Raw genomic sequence first — 17,451 nt, 5'->3', positions numbered from 1 at the left:
ATTAGTCCCTGGCCTTATCTTATAGTTAGGATAGCCTTATGCCTATCCCACGCATGCTTAAACTCCTTTACTGTGTTAACCTCTACTACTTCAGCTGGAAGGCTATTCCATGCTGTAACGGATCGCCTGGCACCCCGACTGGGTACCTCCGTTAAAGGATGCTCCTAGCGTTTCCTGAGGACTCCAAGCACTCTGGCAGACACCACAATCACCGAATCTGAGAAGCATATAAATCCTCTCAAGCCTCTGAATGCTGTAGACAGTTGAATAGGAAACATACGAATAGGTTTTCACTCCTAGCAGTCAAACTGGAACAGCATACAATAAATCCTCCCCCAAGAATGAGACGGCACTTCACTTTGAGGGCTAAAACAGGAACTACAGATTTATTCACACACTGTCTTATAAAGGATTCGCCCATGCAAGGGAGGGATTTACAATACACCAATCACAATGGTTACATCCCACAGATTCCCTCCCCTTAGCCTGGGAGGTAATCCAATTATACATACATTTTAAAACATACTTTTTACCCAACTTTCATAACTCTAAAACCATACATCCAATTCACATAAAAATTACATATTCACAATCAATCCATTCAGGGGAAAAACATGGCATGAATTAGACCAGGGGTTCAGAAGTTAGTAAAATATCTTTTGGGCCCTGGCTGGCACATGGCTATCTGGCCCAGACCGGTTTCAGAGTCTTCTATCCTGGAGATAATTGAGAAGTAATTCAATTATCTCCCAGGACAGAGACAAGACTCCATTATGCACATGGTGAGCACAAAGCATTAAAATACTATAAAATACACAAAGTCACATTTTATACATAAAACACAGACATGTCACATATCCCCAGATAGCTGGGATCTGAGCGCACAAAACTACCAAATAGCGCTCAGATCCTATTCACACAGTTCAACAGCCATGGAGCCGAAGTCTTTAACTACACGAATGGGCTCCATGGCATAGCTATCTGGGTTAACACATTCACATAAAGTCGGGTCCATAGTCCAAAGGCAAGACGTGGGCAAGCAGCCCCCTCCAAGGACACGTGGCGAGGTCGGTTTCGCCACACATGCATCCACTACCCCCTCAGTAAAGTAATACTTCCTGATATTATTTTAAACCTTTGCCCCTCTAATTTAAGACTATGTCCTCTTGTTGTGGTAGTCTTTATTCTTTTAACCCCTTTTGACCGCAGTGTGTTCTATGCGGTCCCCATTTTGGTGGCTCTAAACGCCCTGCAATCTTTTCTACTTACCCAGTCGCTGGCGATCCCACGCCGGCGATCGCAGTATGGGGGACTTACCTGGGAGCCCAGGGAGTCCCCCTCCGTCCTCTTCAGCCCCCCAGGGCCATGTGATCGCGAGGTCCTTGCGAGGACCCCGCGATGCCGTCCATGTCAATGCCAGCAGGGGGAGTGCCTGTAATTACAGGTACCCCCCCCTGCTGTCTAAAATAAAAATAAAATAAATGTTAAAACAGTGTAAAAATAAGATTATATATACTTAGATCATATATATATTCATTATATATATGATCTAAGTATATAGATACACATATACACACATACACATAAATATACATACACTGTCTACGTGTATTTTAATATTAATATATACATAATTATATATATATTAATATCAAAATACACGTACAATGATATTGATTAAATATATATAATTTATATTATATATATATTTATATATAATAACAAATAAATAAATATATAAATACGTTAAAAAATAAAATTAAAAAAATAATAAAAAATAAATAGACAAAAAATATATATAAATGCGTAATTTCGTTCTAACTGTATTTTAAAATGAATATATATATAGATATCAAAATACATGTAGAACGAAATAATATATATATCTATATACGTATATATCACTATATATACCTATATATAAATAAAAATAATAATAAAAAAATTAAATACATATATATATATACATATATATATATATATATATATATACACACACACATATATATATATATATATATATATATATATATATATATATAATAATAATTCTATGTATATATTTATGTAATAATTTGACATAATTAGGTCATTTTATTAATTACAATTTGCTCAGTTCAGGGAATAAAATTTTCTAGCACTATATTTAACCCTGTAACTTTCAAAGACACCATAAAATCTGTACATGGGGGGGTACTGTTTTACTCAGAAGACTTCGCTTAACACAAATATTAGTGTTTCAAAACAGTAAAATATATAACAACGACGATATCGTCAGTGACAGTGAATTTTTTTGCATTTTTCACACACAAATGGCACTTACACTGACGATATAATTTTTGTGATACGTTTTTACTGTTTTTAAATACTAATATTTGTGTTCAGCGAAGTCTCCTGAGTATAACAGTACCCCTCATGTACAGGTTTTATGGTGTTTTCAAAAGTTACAGAGTCAAATATAAGGTTTGCGTTTCAGTTTTTTCACATTAAAATTCGCCAGGTTGCCTTTTAGACCGTATGGTAGCCCAGGAATGAAAATTATCCCCATGATGGCATACCATTTGCAATAGTAGACAACCCAGGGTATTGCAAATAGGGTATGTTCAGTTTTTTTTAGTAGCCACTTAGTCACAAACACAGGCCAAAATTTGCGTTCAAATTATTTTTTTTGCATTTTCAAATATTAACACTAACTTTGGCCAGTGTTTGTGACCAAGTGGCTACTAAAAAAGACTGGACATACTCCATTTGCAATACCTTGGGTTGTCTACTTTTGCAAATGGTATGCCATCATGGGGGTAATTCTTATTCCTGGGCTACCATATGGTCTCAAAGGCAACGTAACCAATCTGGCGAATTTCAATGTGAAAAAACTGAAATATGTAACAGGCTATATTTGACCCTGTAACTTCCCAAAACACCATAAAACCTGTACATAGGGGGTACTGTTTTACACGTTAGACATCGCTGAATACAAATATGTGTATTGTATTGCAGTAAAAGCAAACAGTTTTATGACATTCACAGTTAAAATGTCACGTAGAACTAAAAAAATTAAAAAAAAATCTTATTTTCTCCCAATTTTTTTTACATTTTTTTCATATTAAATTATGTTCCATACCATAATATTTGATGTTAAACGAAAGCCCTGTTTCCCCTGAATAAAATGATATATATAAAAAGTGTAGGTGTATTTAATATGAAAGAGGTGAATTACGGTTGGACAGACATATAGCGCAAATGCCAGGTTTTGTTTACGTTTTTTTTGGATCACAACTTGTACATTTGGCTGCGGTCTTAAGGGGTTATATATAGTCTTCTCCTTTACTGTGTTGATTCCCTTTATGTATTTAAATTTAAGTTTCTATCATATCCTCCCTGTCTCGTCTTTCCTCCAAGCTATACATGTTAAGTTCCTTTAACCTTTCCTTGTAAGTGTTATCCTGCAATCCATGAACCAGTTTAGTAGCCCTTCTCTGAACTCTCTAAAGTATCAATATCCTTCTGAAGACACGGTCTCCAGTACTGTGTACAATACTCCAAGTGAGGTCTCACCAGTGTTCTGTACAATGGCATGAGCACTTCCCTCTTTCTACTGCTAACTAATACCTCTCCCTATACAATCAAGCATTCTGCTAGCATTTCCTGCTGCCCTATTACACTGTCTGCCTACCTTTAACCCCTTAAGGACACATGACGTGTGTGACACGTCATGATTCCCTTTTATTCCAGAAGTTTGGTCCTTAAGGGGTTAATAACGGTTATTTGAAAATACACACTAAGCACCAAAACAGCTTTAGCTGAATGAATTGGTTTTAGTGTTCAGATCTTGCCGCTGCAGTTTCATTGCTCGATTCTCTGCCATTCAGCAGTTAAATCACTTTGTTTATGCAGTCCTAGCCATGTCTTCAGTAGCTGGGGCTCACACAGTCTCCCTACATGCAGCTAATAAATGAGTAAAAAATGTTTAGTTTCCCTTATAGCGCAGTGTGTTTAATTTAAAATTTGTATCTAATGCTCTGTTGAAAGTTCTTTAAACCTGCAGCAGCCTCCTTTGTATGATTATACACCAATGAACAGAGCAGGATTAAGAACAGAAAATATTTGATTGAAAATATAGTCACAGCCAGGGGAGTTGAGGCTAAACTTAAACAGAAGTGATTACACTCCTAAATGGCAGAGAGTTGATCATCGAATCTGCAGGGGCATGATCTATACACCAAAACTGCTTCATTAAGCTAAAGCTGTTTTGGTGAATAGAGTATCCCTCTATGTAAACATTATCTAAAAGAATGCTGTAACATTTGTATATAACATTTAGGGGTATGCTCGCTAAACAGGGAGTTTTTGTTTTTCTTGCGAACCAAGCAATTTATTATGATAATTATCATAATGCATAAAAAGTTATTCCACATGTAACATTTAATTTATACTTACTGAAATACAAACATCAAGTGAAAAAGATGCCATATAAAATATATAACTTGGTGAGTAAAACTTATATCAAAGTTAAAATATTCTACAGGAAAGCTGCACCTTTAAAAGTGAGATAGCCCAAAAATACCTGATATTAAAATGTATTTGAAAAAAAATGCGCTATACCCTTAAATATATATATTTATATATATATGTATAAAATGCAACACAATACGATGAGAGTGCACTATATTGTGCCATACACAGTACAATGCATATAATTATAGCCAGAATTTGTTCAAAAGCAAGCCAGTACACTTGGTGATAAAATAATAAACAAGAGCACTGATGAAAAAAGGAACCGTTTAGTATACCTTTCCAGGTATGGGTAGTACAAATCAGTACATAAAAACAAAAGAGAGAAAAAGGATAGTTAATAGTGCAACTCTGTGGCACAAATTTTAAATACGTAAGAGAATCAGGCAACTCACAAAAGGAGAGCACTGAAAGGTCCGCTCTAACTTGTGCAGCTCAAATGTCTTGTAGCCAGGACCACGATGTAATAGACAGGACTGCAACTGGATACAAGTGAATCACGTGTAAGTTGCACTTATCCTAACCAATGCCTCTTCAGGTATAGAAGGATAAAAATGGCATGGCTTCTTATCTATTGAGACATCTTCTACAATGATTGTATTCATCTCATCGTTGTCGTCCATCGGTCAAAAACGTTTTACGACAGAAAGCAGGCTAAACGTTCTAAAACTGCACAAAATCTACATGTAAAAGCATGAACCCTGTGCCCCAAGGATTTACCAAATTTATATCTATTATATTTATATTCGGGTATAAAGTGGGACTTGGTTTAGGCAGAACACTCTATAGCCCTGAGGAAGTCTGCTACACACAGATTAATGCTCGTTTAGACACAAATTTGGACACAAATGGGGCACCCTAGCTCAATACTGATAGAATGAGGCCCTTGCTGCTTTGGAACGATTGAGACACTGTAATGCGGCAGATCTGCTAATAGTGCTTCGATGGAAGCTAGCCAAGGGCAAACCAGCCAGACAGGCGGAAGGGTCGATATCATGGAGATTGCTGCATGGTAGCATACTGTATATGATTGAAGAACTATCATTTTAGTTATTCGTTTTAAATAATTATTATTATTATTATTATGTTATTTATATAGCGCCATCAAATTCCGCAGCGCTTTACAATGGGTGGCCGAACAGACATGTAGTTGTAACCAGACAAGTTGGACACACAGGAACAGAGGGGTTGAGGGCCCTGCTCAATGAGCTTACATGCTAGAGGGAGTGGGGTAAAATGACACAAAAAGGTAAGGATAGTATTAGACTAGTGACAGTTGCAGAAGAGGAATCAGTCTGGAGCTATTAACAGTTCAATTGATACGCTTTTAATTAAACCAAGACCCTGGGAACCTATCGGTGTCTTTAAATGTGATTGCGATCTTAGCCCGGACAAATGACAGCTCTATTTTGTTATTTGCTTATATATATTTTAAGCTATTTTGGAAGAAAATTATTAGTTATACATTTTTTTTTCAGTTAAGTTTCACTTTTTATTTGTGTAGTAAATCTTTGGTGTGCAGAATTTATGTTTTTATGCTCGATGCAGGTTTTATTAAATAGACCACTTTTTCTTGTACCTCTGTAGCAGCTATGGGACTATTTCAATTGTATAGGGGTGCTCACTTTTTTTTATTGTAAACATTTTAAAACTCTTTGTGAGCGTTTGTAACAGGATTACAGAGTACTATGTAAGTATTTTCTTTTTCACATCCTTCAGAAAGTGATCACAGAGAATGTGCCCCTGGGGAGTGGGCATGCCCTTCTTCCGGGCAGTGCATTCCAATAGAGAAAGTCTGTGATGGCACTGCCCAGTGCCGCTTTGGGGATGATGAGACCAATAAAACCGCGGGGCGAAACTGCAGTGAGTATTTACCTATTGTACCTATGTAACATGCATGTATAAATATTTAACAATGGCTATTAGTTCTGGATGAATTCCTTTCTTAGGAGTCTGGAGCTGTGATGGGGTTAGTTACTATAGAAAAACAAATGTTTAATGTAATCTAATTTTCCTTTTTATTCGGCTTTATTAATCATGATTGCATTTTTAGCAACCAAAACTTCTTAAAATATATATATATATATATATATATATATATATATATATATAAACAAAAATAATAAAAACAGAATTACATACATATAACGAAGTGGGTAAAATAGTACTATTGGATACAAATAAAAAATAAGTTTAATGAATAATTAAAACAAATCTAAATTAAAGTAACAGCTATTCAAAACTCAAAATATAGAAACATTTTATTATAGGTCTGTATTCATTATTAAAAAAAATACATTAGATATCGTACTGGTAATTACATTTTCATAGTATCTTGTATTTGTATTTATATAGAAAAAGATGATTTGCCTGAAAAGAGCATCTTTTTTTTTCATTTGATTAGGTTATGTGTGTATAAAATATTTAATGGTACACATGAATGTCGGTGACTGGTTGAGAGTGCTGGGGGTGAAGTAGCCCAGTGCTCTCAGCCAATCAATGTGAGCTGTAGTACTTTTGTTGCTTAAAGGACCCATTTAATCATACTATATATTTATGTAAATTGATATTTGTTAATTAAGTCAATGGTTATTTTTGAATATTTCTGTGTCAGGTGCTTAGAGGTGATATGTAATAAGAAATAAAATTAACGTTAGTATCTTGTAATCTAGGTACCAGTAACTGTAATGCTCTGAGCTGCCCACATCGCTGCCATGCTTCACCATCTGGAGGATTTTGTTATTGCCCTGCAGGATATGTAATCAGCACTAATGACAGTCGAACATGTGTAGGTGAGTACAAATACATAACTATTTGGGGGTTTCCTAACAAACAAGGTTTTTCAGTAAAATGAGAATTGCCAGGAATTCGAAGTGAATTCAAAATGGATGTATTCAAATTTAAAGGGACATGATAAGCACCCAGGCCAACTAATCTCATTGAAGTGGTCTGACTGCAATGTTCCTGTCCCCTTAACCCTGCAAGCGAAAACGTTGCAGTTTTAGAGAAATTGTAGTGATTACATTGCAAGGTGAAGGCAGCCTCTAGTGTCTGTCTTCCACGCATTGCATTAGAATGTCCAGAATCTTGAAAATCTCCATAGGAAGGCATTGATTTAAAGCTTACCTATGGGAAAGGCTTAATGTGCAAGCGGTGCTAGACACACATGCGCGCTAGATTTCCCCATCGCCGTGATGTCACAAGAGGAGCAGGCCAAATCTGGCGCTGGAATCACGTAAGCAAAATAAATGTTTTAACCCTTTCATGACTGGGAAGGATTGGAGGAAGAGGGACATTGTAGTTTTAAGAACTGAAGCATAGTTGACTTGAAGATATTTTTCAGTCCTTAAATTTTGCCCTTAAATTTGAAACTAACTTTGAATTCACGTAGAATTCCCAACAGTTCTCAATTTAGTGAATAGCCATGTAAGCATTTAAACAAGCATTTCTGCTACAGTCCGTTTTAGAGGTTTACTCTGTAAATGGTAAGTTGTTTAGAAGGTGAGTTTTAAGGACCACTATAGTGCCAGGAAAACAAACTTGTTTTCCTGGCACTATAGGGTTATTAGGTCCCACCCTCAGGGCCTCCCTCCTGCTGGGCTGAAGGGGTTAAAACCCCATTAGCCACTTATCTTTATGTCATCTCCTCCCCCGCCGACGTCAGCTCCCGAGTAGAGCCGAATGTGCATGCGCAATCAGAGCCGCGCACGCATTCAAACCGCCCATAGGAAAGCATTATTCAATGCTTGCCTATGGACGTTCAGCGTGCTCAATGCGATTTTCGCATTGAGAATTGCGGAAGCGCCTCTAGTGGCTGCCAAGGAGACAGCCACTAGAGGCTGGATTAACCCTGCAATGTAAATACAGCAGTTTCTCTGAAAATGCTATGTTTAAAGCTGCAGGGTTAAAACTAGGAGGACCTGGCACCCAGACCACTTCATTGAGTGGTCCTTTAATATTGAGTTTCATCAAATAGGTCAAAAAAGCCAAATTAATGCTAGATATTCATTTGAGGCAAAAACAGATTATAAGCAGTAAATGTATAATAAAATATAACAGATTAGATCAATGCCAACAATATTTTCAGAAATTGAACGTAACTTTTCGGAATCTTAACCTTTTCATAAGATGACTGTTACTTTTGACTCCTTTTTAATCTCTAGATTATAATGACTGCAAAACCTGGGGAATTTGTGATCAGAATTGCGAAGACCGCATAGGCAGTTACCATTGCAGCTGTGCACATGGATTTGTTCTGGAGCATCACAGACACTGCAGAGCCAGTAAGTCATTTATCTTTTCATTTAAAAATAAAATAAAGTCCAGAGAGTGGAGTGAACCTTTGACCGACAATGAATATATGCACATTTTAGTTGAGTAGCTAGTGCCGCCATTAAATTATTTTGGCTAAACTTTTCAAATGATCGTAATCTATTAGAAAAAAACTTTTCCAATTATTTATATACAGAGTTTTGTAGATAAATCCTTTGAAAAGGTTTTCTAACAGACTGAAAAGCTTATTATAAATAAATAAAAAAATAAATAAATTGACGCCTCGGTTATATCTCCATCTCGTTTAATATCTATTTAAAAGGAGACAAAACTGATGGGTTGTGAATGCTTGGCCCTCGCACTATATATATATATATATATAGAAAAGAAAGAGGCAAAAGTACGCAATAAAATAACTGGTCAATGTAACACGCTTATATTGAAGATAATTTGTAACATTCATGCAAATATATGGGTCATTCATTAACCACTGAATTGTGGTACACCGAAAACAACATTTCAAAACTAAGGCTAATTTTTCAAGCCATTAATACAGTTGCGTTCAAAATCAGCTACTTTTGTTTACACTAAGTTTTGCTATTTGTTTTTTTTGTCCATTGCAATTCTATATTTCGTGAATAAATCCTATCATTAACTAAAGAAGATTTTTTCTAAATTTAAGGTGACGTTGCGCTATCGGCTAAAATACTGGGTAGAACACAGATAGACAATGAATTTCTGCATAGCTAGTCTCTATCAAAATGTGGCACAAGCATTTCTTTTTTATTACGTGAAACTATTTCTTATCTAGGTATTTAGCTACGGCAATATATAGGCGGCATGACAATAGATCGCCACGTCAGCAATCCTTCAAACCTCCTTTCCTTAGAGTGTTACTTAAAATGTTAGATTTGTGTATTCAAGTTTTGTGTACAGAATAAAGTAAAATAATACAATTTGTCTGTAGCCGCAGCCCCCTCCATTATTTTCTCTAACGGACGTGATCTACTAATTGGTGACATACACGGAAACAGTTATGAAACGTTGGTCCGATCTCAGAATCGTGGAATTGCAGTTGGAGTTGATTTTCACTTTAAAAGTAATCGAGTCTTCTGGACAGATACTGTACAAGATAAGGTATTCTAAAATTTTCTACTAAGCACAAAAAAATTCTTGGACGACATGTTGATATGAATTCTCCATTCATTTATTTTTAGCTAAATTGCTCTGGCTCTATGTATTTTATTAAAGAAAAATGTTGAGATATTCTAATTACTACCATTATCATTTTACTGTTTGATGGAATTTACGAAAACAAAGCATTCCATTATACGTTTCTCTCTTATTTAACTTTTTATGTCTTTCTTAATGGAATTGAAATACTTAATAGTAGACATTCTTTCAAAATTAGTCAGTCTTTTTTTTTTTTTTTTTTTATAGTAATTTTTGGAAACTCGATCTACCAAATGCAAAACTTGCCTGTTTTCTAAATGCTACAAATCAGATTATTTTCCGCATATTTCTCTTTGTGTGGATCTAATGATAGAAATAGACTGAACTAGGCCATTGTTTCAGCAAAAATGTATTACAAGACTGAAAAATACAATCTGACTGTAAAGGTGATACACTTTTGAATAATATAATACCTGTAAATCGTTAGGAAGAGATTTGATCCAGTTATTGCTGTGGAACTTTCCATAATCTGTAACATGCTAATATTATGTTAACGGAGAAATAGAAATTGTTCAGGAACCAGTGTGCAAATGGTGGAGAAATTAAAGTGAATTTAAAGTAAATTTAAAATTTAAGGTAAAGATTCTCCAGTGCTTCCAGTGTGACTATTTTGGTCTAAAATTAAAAAATCCACTTTTTTAAAGGTTAGCACTCTAATCTACTTTAGTTAGCACCTTAGTTATTGATAGTTAGAAACATAGAATGTGATGGCAGATACAAACCATTTTGCTCATCTAGTCTGCCCAATTTTTAAAAAAATACTCTCATTAGTCCCTGGCCTTATTTTAAATCTAGGGTAGCCTTATGTCTAGCCCACACATGCTTAAACTCCCTCACTGTGTTAACCTCTACCACTTCAGCTGGATGGCTATGCCATGCATCCACAACCCTCCCTAATAGTTAGCCCTTGTCTGTAGATTCCTACTGTCTTAGATTGAGCACTTTCTACCAAAGGAAGGCATTACTAAATATTTAGATATTTTTCATGTTCTTAACCAATGTTTATAACTCTTTATCCTACTCTAATCCAATTGTTAGAACAGTCAATCCATATATAATTTTTTTCCGTAACAAATAGTACAACCCTTAATCTTTAGTTAGTTTTTTAATGTACTAATTCCTCAAATACTGTCTCCCAATCTCATATCTAATGCTGAGAGGGTAACTTTACTCTTAATTGCTCTGATTTTGCTCCCAGTAACCAACCACGTTTTGAGTATCTTCATTATCACGTATGCTGCTTTTTAAAAAAAAAATTCTGTAAACATCATATACACATATTTATTTATTGTTGTTAGTCAATATAGCTTTTCTTAAAATAAAGTCTATCTCTCAATTGTATTATTTCTCAGGTCTTTTCTGCTAATTTAAATGGAACAAATGTTCGTCAGATTTTAAATGTCTCAGTCGACACACCAGAAAACCTAGCTGTGGACTGGATTAATGACAAGCTTTACATTGTCGAAACCAGTGTTAATAGAATTGATATGGTTGATTTGGATGGAGGTAACCGAGCAACTCTAATAGCCGAAAATCTGGGCAGCCCAAGAGGAATTGCACTTGATCCAACTGTTGGGTGAGTACATTGATCTTAATGTTTAAAAGAAAGGATAGTACTGTGCAACCAGTAAAATAGATACAAAAAAGTACTTTTGTATTCAGAAATGATAAAAGTGATGGTAAATTGTGCCACAGAGATTTATTTTACGAACCATAATCACAAGAGCATGCTGTAGTGGATATGATGCAATGAGTCCCCTGGTACCATCCCACAGTAAATGGACAAATCAAATTTTAGGTTCTGATATAGTTAAAGCTGAAATTACCCATGTGCGTAGACATATGAATTATGTTCCTGTTTGGCTAAAATTCAATGACTTATAGTGTAAGCTGATGACGTCAATCATCGAATTCCATCCAAACAAGGGCACAATTGACATCATTAATGTGGAAGAAGGAAGAGGAGGCTGGACCAGATAGGCCTAGAGGGGCACAGCTAATTATCAAACCATTAAAAAATCTTTTATATACTTAATTTGGCTCTATCACAGGGTACTCTGATCACCATAACCATTACAGCTAACTGTAGTTGCTTTTATGCAAACATTTAACATTTATGAATTGCACAAGTGTTGAATGCTTGCATCAGTTACCCTCTTTTTATAGAAGAAAATACAGTCATCACAAAACAAAAAATCAGCACCTCACTTGTGGTATATGATACATAGGGTAGACAAATATCAAAACATATCTTATATCTGAGATATTGGATCAAAAATCCTGCCATGTAGCACCTGGTCATGAGAAGGTGGTTAGCCAATGGTGACCAAGATCAGAGCGTTACATAGTGTGATATGCAAAATACATAAAAGAGAGTGGGATACACGTAAGTATTGGTGATAATTCAGAAAAAGGAAAGGAATGGGAGTAAGACATGTGATACATTATACATAATGCTACGTATCCAGACATGAGCAAAATCATGTTTCAGGCAACTGTGGAGATCAGCTACTGTCTCCTCAGTTACTGAGGATGTCATGCTCAGGAGACATCACACAAATATCTTGTTCAAAACAAAGAACCTACTTACTGACTGCATTCCTTGTGTATGTTATGTATTCTCAGAGCTTAAAAATAACTTTAACTCACCCTTGTAATAAGGGATATAAAATATGAGAAAATCTAAAAGAAGATAAATAAATAGAGACAATGGTGTAGTATATATGGACTTAATGTTCTTAGAAAGAAGGACTGTAGATGTAACAAACTCACATGGCTTAGAGCCTGGGGAAGATAGGCTCAAATTGTGAACGTAGAGGTATTTTAAAGCAAATACCAAACTTCTTCAATAGCTGTATTGCAATCCTCAAAGAAAAGGAAAGAAAGGACAATGGACCAAAGTCCTAGTGTGTTATCCTTAATACCACTGTAATAATAAAAGAAGTGCAAGTACTTGCTCACCTTTTAGAGGGCCAATCCTAACTGGGCTCTCGGTATAATAGGCTATATGTCTTTAAGAGGGCATAACTCTTCTTTGTTTGCAGGAAAAAATAAATGCAGGTCGTGGAGCTCATATGAAGTATAAAAGAAAATTATTTATTGTAAAAACTTACATAAAATACAAATAAAAGTCCCATCAAATAATGGTTTAATAGCCACAAGGTCCTATTGGTTCCGGCCATTTTCTTTCCTTACTTCCGGCTCGCCAAATAAGGCGAGGGGTATCTAGTTCATCTGTTACGAATGCTTGTAATTGCGGAAGTGACGTATCGCACTTACCGCAACGTCACTTCCGTTTAGTCACGATCGCCATCTTTGTCATTGGCAAACTCCATGTCTTCGAGCACATCTTTACATCACTTGTATGCTCGGTATTATGTGTAAATACAGACATAAAAGGAAAAAAAGACATCCGTCTAGTATCTTAACCCCATAAGTATATCTTCATAATTATAGTAAAACAATGAAACAGATTAAGCATAAGCCTGATATAATTCCCAAACACGTTAATGATTAATATAAACATTAAAAAAAAAAAAAAGGGAGAGGGGAACTGAAGATGTCAGTCCAATATGATAAACATTTGCATATATCACTCATATGGAGCAAATTGTCATATTGTCCAAATGCATAGGATATATATGTGCATAAATCAGTATTGAGTGATATTGCTACCATAAAAAAATTTATACAAAAAATGAATATTTCAAAAATTAAATTACAAACATCATTGTTCATCGATTTGTAGTGGAAACTATGTGAAAAGACTGAGAGAAAAAAAGGGAGGGGAAGCAGAAAATGGAGGGGAAAACAAAATCACTCATAAAAAATGACAAAGTTCAAAATCATAATTTAGACCTTTTGGATATAAAGTGTCTAATTGAAAAATCCATTTCATCTCAGCTTTACCCATTTTTTTCACCAAATCGTCCCCTCTCCAATCTGTAACTATTTTTTGAATACCCATAAATTTCATACCTTTGGATTGTGTGTTGTGTGTGTTTTTAAAATGAAGTGATACATTATGTTTTATGAATCCTAAAGAAATGTGAGGGCTATTTGAAGGACACTATAACTGTGCTTCAAATCCTCAAAGACATTGTATGGAAGGAAGAATGCTGGCTGGGTACAGCTGACGTTAATTCCCTATACACTATCATACAACATAACAAAGGATGTGAAACGACTAAATTCTTCCTTGAAAGGTCAAAACTTTTTCCCCAATTTCAAATTGATTTCATTTTGGAGGGAATTAATTGGATCCTTCGTAATAACTACTTTTGGTTCAATGAAACATTTTACTTGCAAACCTGCGGAACGACAAGGGTGAGTTAAAGTTATTTTTATTAGCGCTCCACTGGGTCTTGTTTGTTGTGACCTTTTGTCCTACTTATACCACCCCACTCTTTTGCATGTTATTGTGTTAAGGTTGGAGGTACCTTCACGTGTGTTGAGCTGCTTAGTGTACTCAGGTTCTTCACTATATTATACTCGAGCGCCCACATTGCACGGTTTATTTGTTAATACTCAGAGCTTAATAATGTTTTTTTCATAGTGCTAACTATATCTGATTTTGATTTGGAAGCTGATCTAGATCTCATATATATATTTGTTACCCATTTCCCTTGTTACTTTAGTTATCTATTCTTCTCTGACTGGGATAGTGTTTCCGGAGATCCCAAATTGGAAAGAGCATTCATGGATGGCACCAATCGACATGATGTCATTAAAACTAAACTGGGGTGGCCAGCAGGAATTACTCTTGATATTTTGGCCAAACGGCTGTACTGGGTTGATAGTCGCTACGATTACGTTGAGTGTGCAACCTACGATGGTCTACAGAGGTATTGACTTCTAATATGCTTTGCTAACTGAACATTTTAAAACTTTGTTCTGTTTGTCACTGAAAAGCGATGTGCATTATAATTAAAGGGACATTATAGTCACCAGAACAACTACAGCTTATTGAATATGTTCTGGTGAGTAGAATCATTACCTTCAGGCTTTTTGCTGTAAACATTGTCTTTTCAGAGAAAATGCAGGGTTTACATTACAGCCTAGTAATAACTTCACTGGTCACTCCTCAGATGGCTGTTAGAGATCCTTCCTGGGTCATAGCTGCCTAAAATGCATCCAAACATTCAGTATCTCCTCCTTCTTCATGCAGACTTTCCTCATAGAGATTCATGGATTCAATTAATCTCTATGAGGAGATGCTGATTGGCCAGGGCTGTGTTTGAATCATGCTGGCTCTGCCCCTGATCTGCCTGTTTGTCAGTCTCAGCCAATCCTATGGGGAAGCATTGTGATTGGATCAGGCTAACACTTCTGCTGATTTCAGCAGGCAGGTCTAAAGGAAACAGGGACAAAGTAAGCAGCTGCAGACTTGAATACAAGTATAATTTTACTATATTTAGGGAGGCATGAGGGGACCAGGGTGGCTAGATGGTGGTTTTAACCCTATAGGGTCAGGAATAGATGTTTGTGTTCCTGATCCTGTAGTGCTCCTTTAAGAAATGTATAAGAAAGAAAATAAGAAAAGTTGAAGATGTAAACCAAAATCTTTGTCAAGCTGGCAATGTAAATGTTCAGGTGGGAGCAGTAATACAATTATAAAATAACAATCCAAAAACTTGCTGAGAAGTGAGATGACAAGAACTGTTGAAGTGTGAATGCTTATATAATGGAAATATTGTATATTCTAATACACACTTGTGAACATGTCATTGATGTTTAAATATTTAAAGGGTCCAATGTGTGTCATATTCATCAAAAAAAATAATTGAAAACAAAATACCATTAAATGGACTTAAATGTGATTTATTTTATGTATCAGGAAAACAATATTACATGGTGGTGATATTATTCCGCATCCATATGGAATAAGTGTCTTTGAGCAATATGTGTACTTCACTGATTGGACCAAATTGAGTGTGATGAGGGCCAATAAATTTAGGGACGACAGTACAACAGCCGTTTTCCGAACCTCATTAAGACCATACGGTGTTACAGTATTCCATCCTCTCAGACAGCCAGCTGGTAAGTATTTTAAAAGTTTTGTATATGTGAGAAAAATAATCTATAAATAAATAATTTCATTTGTTTGTTGCAAATGGCAGAGAATATGCTATAAATCTGCAAACAGTGCCTAATCTACTCACGGAATATTTGTTGTGAGCAACTGAGAATTTTATAAATGATGGAACCACGAGAACGTTCACTTGGAATCTCTTTAATAAACTGTAACAATGATTTTTCTCTATCACTTTTTCTTCCCCGAGATATCATTAGTGTCAGTGTAAAATATGGAAGTGTCATTTCAAGACTTAGTAACATCAAAGAAATTCCCATTTGCCCTATGAGATGTAAATTAAATAAATATTGATCGTTAATCCAGCATCTCTAATGTCTGCAAACCTCTTGTGCCTTCTCTTTCAATTGCTGTGCACGTCCTACTATATTTATATCTACTATATTTTCCCGACACTGTTATTTCAGTTGTAAATGGCTGAGTATAACAATACCTCCCAACATTCAGAATGATAAAATTGGAATATGAGATGGATGTGAGCATGGCAGTGTTGACACTGTCGACAACCAAACGGTGGTCTAACCTGGAATTCTCACCAAGCTGCTATTTGTGCTGAGACCAAAGACAAAAGTGGCACAAAACGGATCTTACCAGCCCGGGGAAAGAGTATTAAATTGATTGACAGCCCAGGGAGGTGGTCCCACACACAGGAAAAAAAATGAATTTATCTCCAGACGAAATCAATAAAAAAAAAAATACTATAGAGACAGGATCTATTCTCCATAGCCATTTCAGTAAGATTAAGTGGTTATGGTGCTTAGAGTGATCCTCTAAGTTATTATAGATTTTAGGGCATACTGTTTATTAGCTGCGTTGCAAAAATATAACTTTTTAATTTCTTTCATTTCTTATTTATAAGAAGTTTATGTTTTTGTTTTATATGTTATGGTTTATTGCTGTTTTTAATTTTAGGATGCAGACAGGAAAACAGGATTGTTAGCACACAAAATGTACAGTACGCTTTATAAGAGTCCATATACAGATGTTTAAATTGGATAAATACTTCCAAAAACATAACATACAGGGACTAAGGACTAAGGAGACATCTGACTGCTATTTTGGGGTCAAAAATGAATTTTTTCCTAGTTTGTTGCAAAATTGGAAGTGCTTCAGACTGGGTGTTTTGACTTCTTTTGGATCAACAGCAAAAACATATGTCAGGAAGGCTGAACTTGATGGACGCAAGTCTCTTTTCAGCTATGTACATCATGTTTGAATACAATTACTATATATATGTATCATAGAACACCAAAATATATATTTATACTATCTATACAATACAAAACATATTGCTATTGTTACATTACCTGAAAAATGAGTGACATATATGAATATGAAAAAAA

General features: G+C 35.4%; 1 protein-coding gene across 1 annotated transcript in view; it reads left to right on the top strand.

Annotated features, from left to right (window-relative positions):
- LRP2 (LDL receptor related protein 2) overlaps nucleotides 1-17,451 on the top strand; it is a 176,142-nt gene that overhangs the window by 44,163 nt on the left and 114,528 nt on the right. The window contains exons 8-14 of the mRNA XM_063429700.1: nucleotides 6,232-6,375; nucleotides 7,185-7,304; nucleotides 8,676-8,795; nucleotides 9,752-9,921; nucleotides 11,370-11,593; nucleotides 14,655-14,861; nucleotides 15,854-16,056. Coding sequence (XP_063285770.1) covers nucleotides 6,232-6,375; nucleotides 7,185-7,304; nucleotides 8,676-8,795; nucleotides 9,752-9,921; nucleotides 11,370-11,593; nucleotides 14,655-14,861; nucleotides 15,854-16,056 — 1,188 coding nt within the window. The remainder of the gene's footprint in view (nucleotides 1-6,231; nucleotides 6,376-7,184; nucleotides 7,305-8,675; nucleotides 8,796-9,751; nucleotides 9,922-11,369; nucleotides 11,594-14,654; nucleotides 14,862-15,853; nucleotides 16,057-17,451) is intronic.

The sequence above is a fragment of the Pelobates fuscus genome, chromosome 8, assembly GCF_036172605.1.
Source record: "Pelobates fuscus isolate aPelFus1 chromosome 8, aPelFus1.pri, whole genome shotgun sequence".
Taxonomy (NCBI): domain Eukaryota; kingdom Metazoa; phylum Chordata; class Amphibia; order Anura; family Pelobatidae; genus Pelobates; species Pelobates fuscus.
This window is presented reverse-complemented; position numbering and strand designations above follow the sequence as displayed.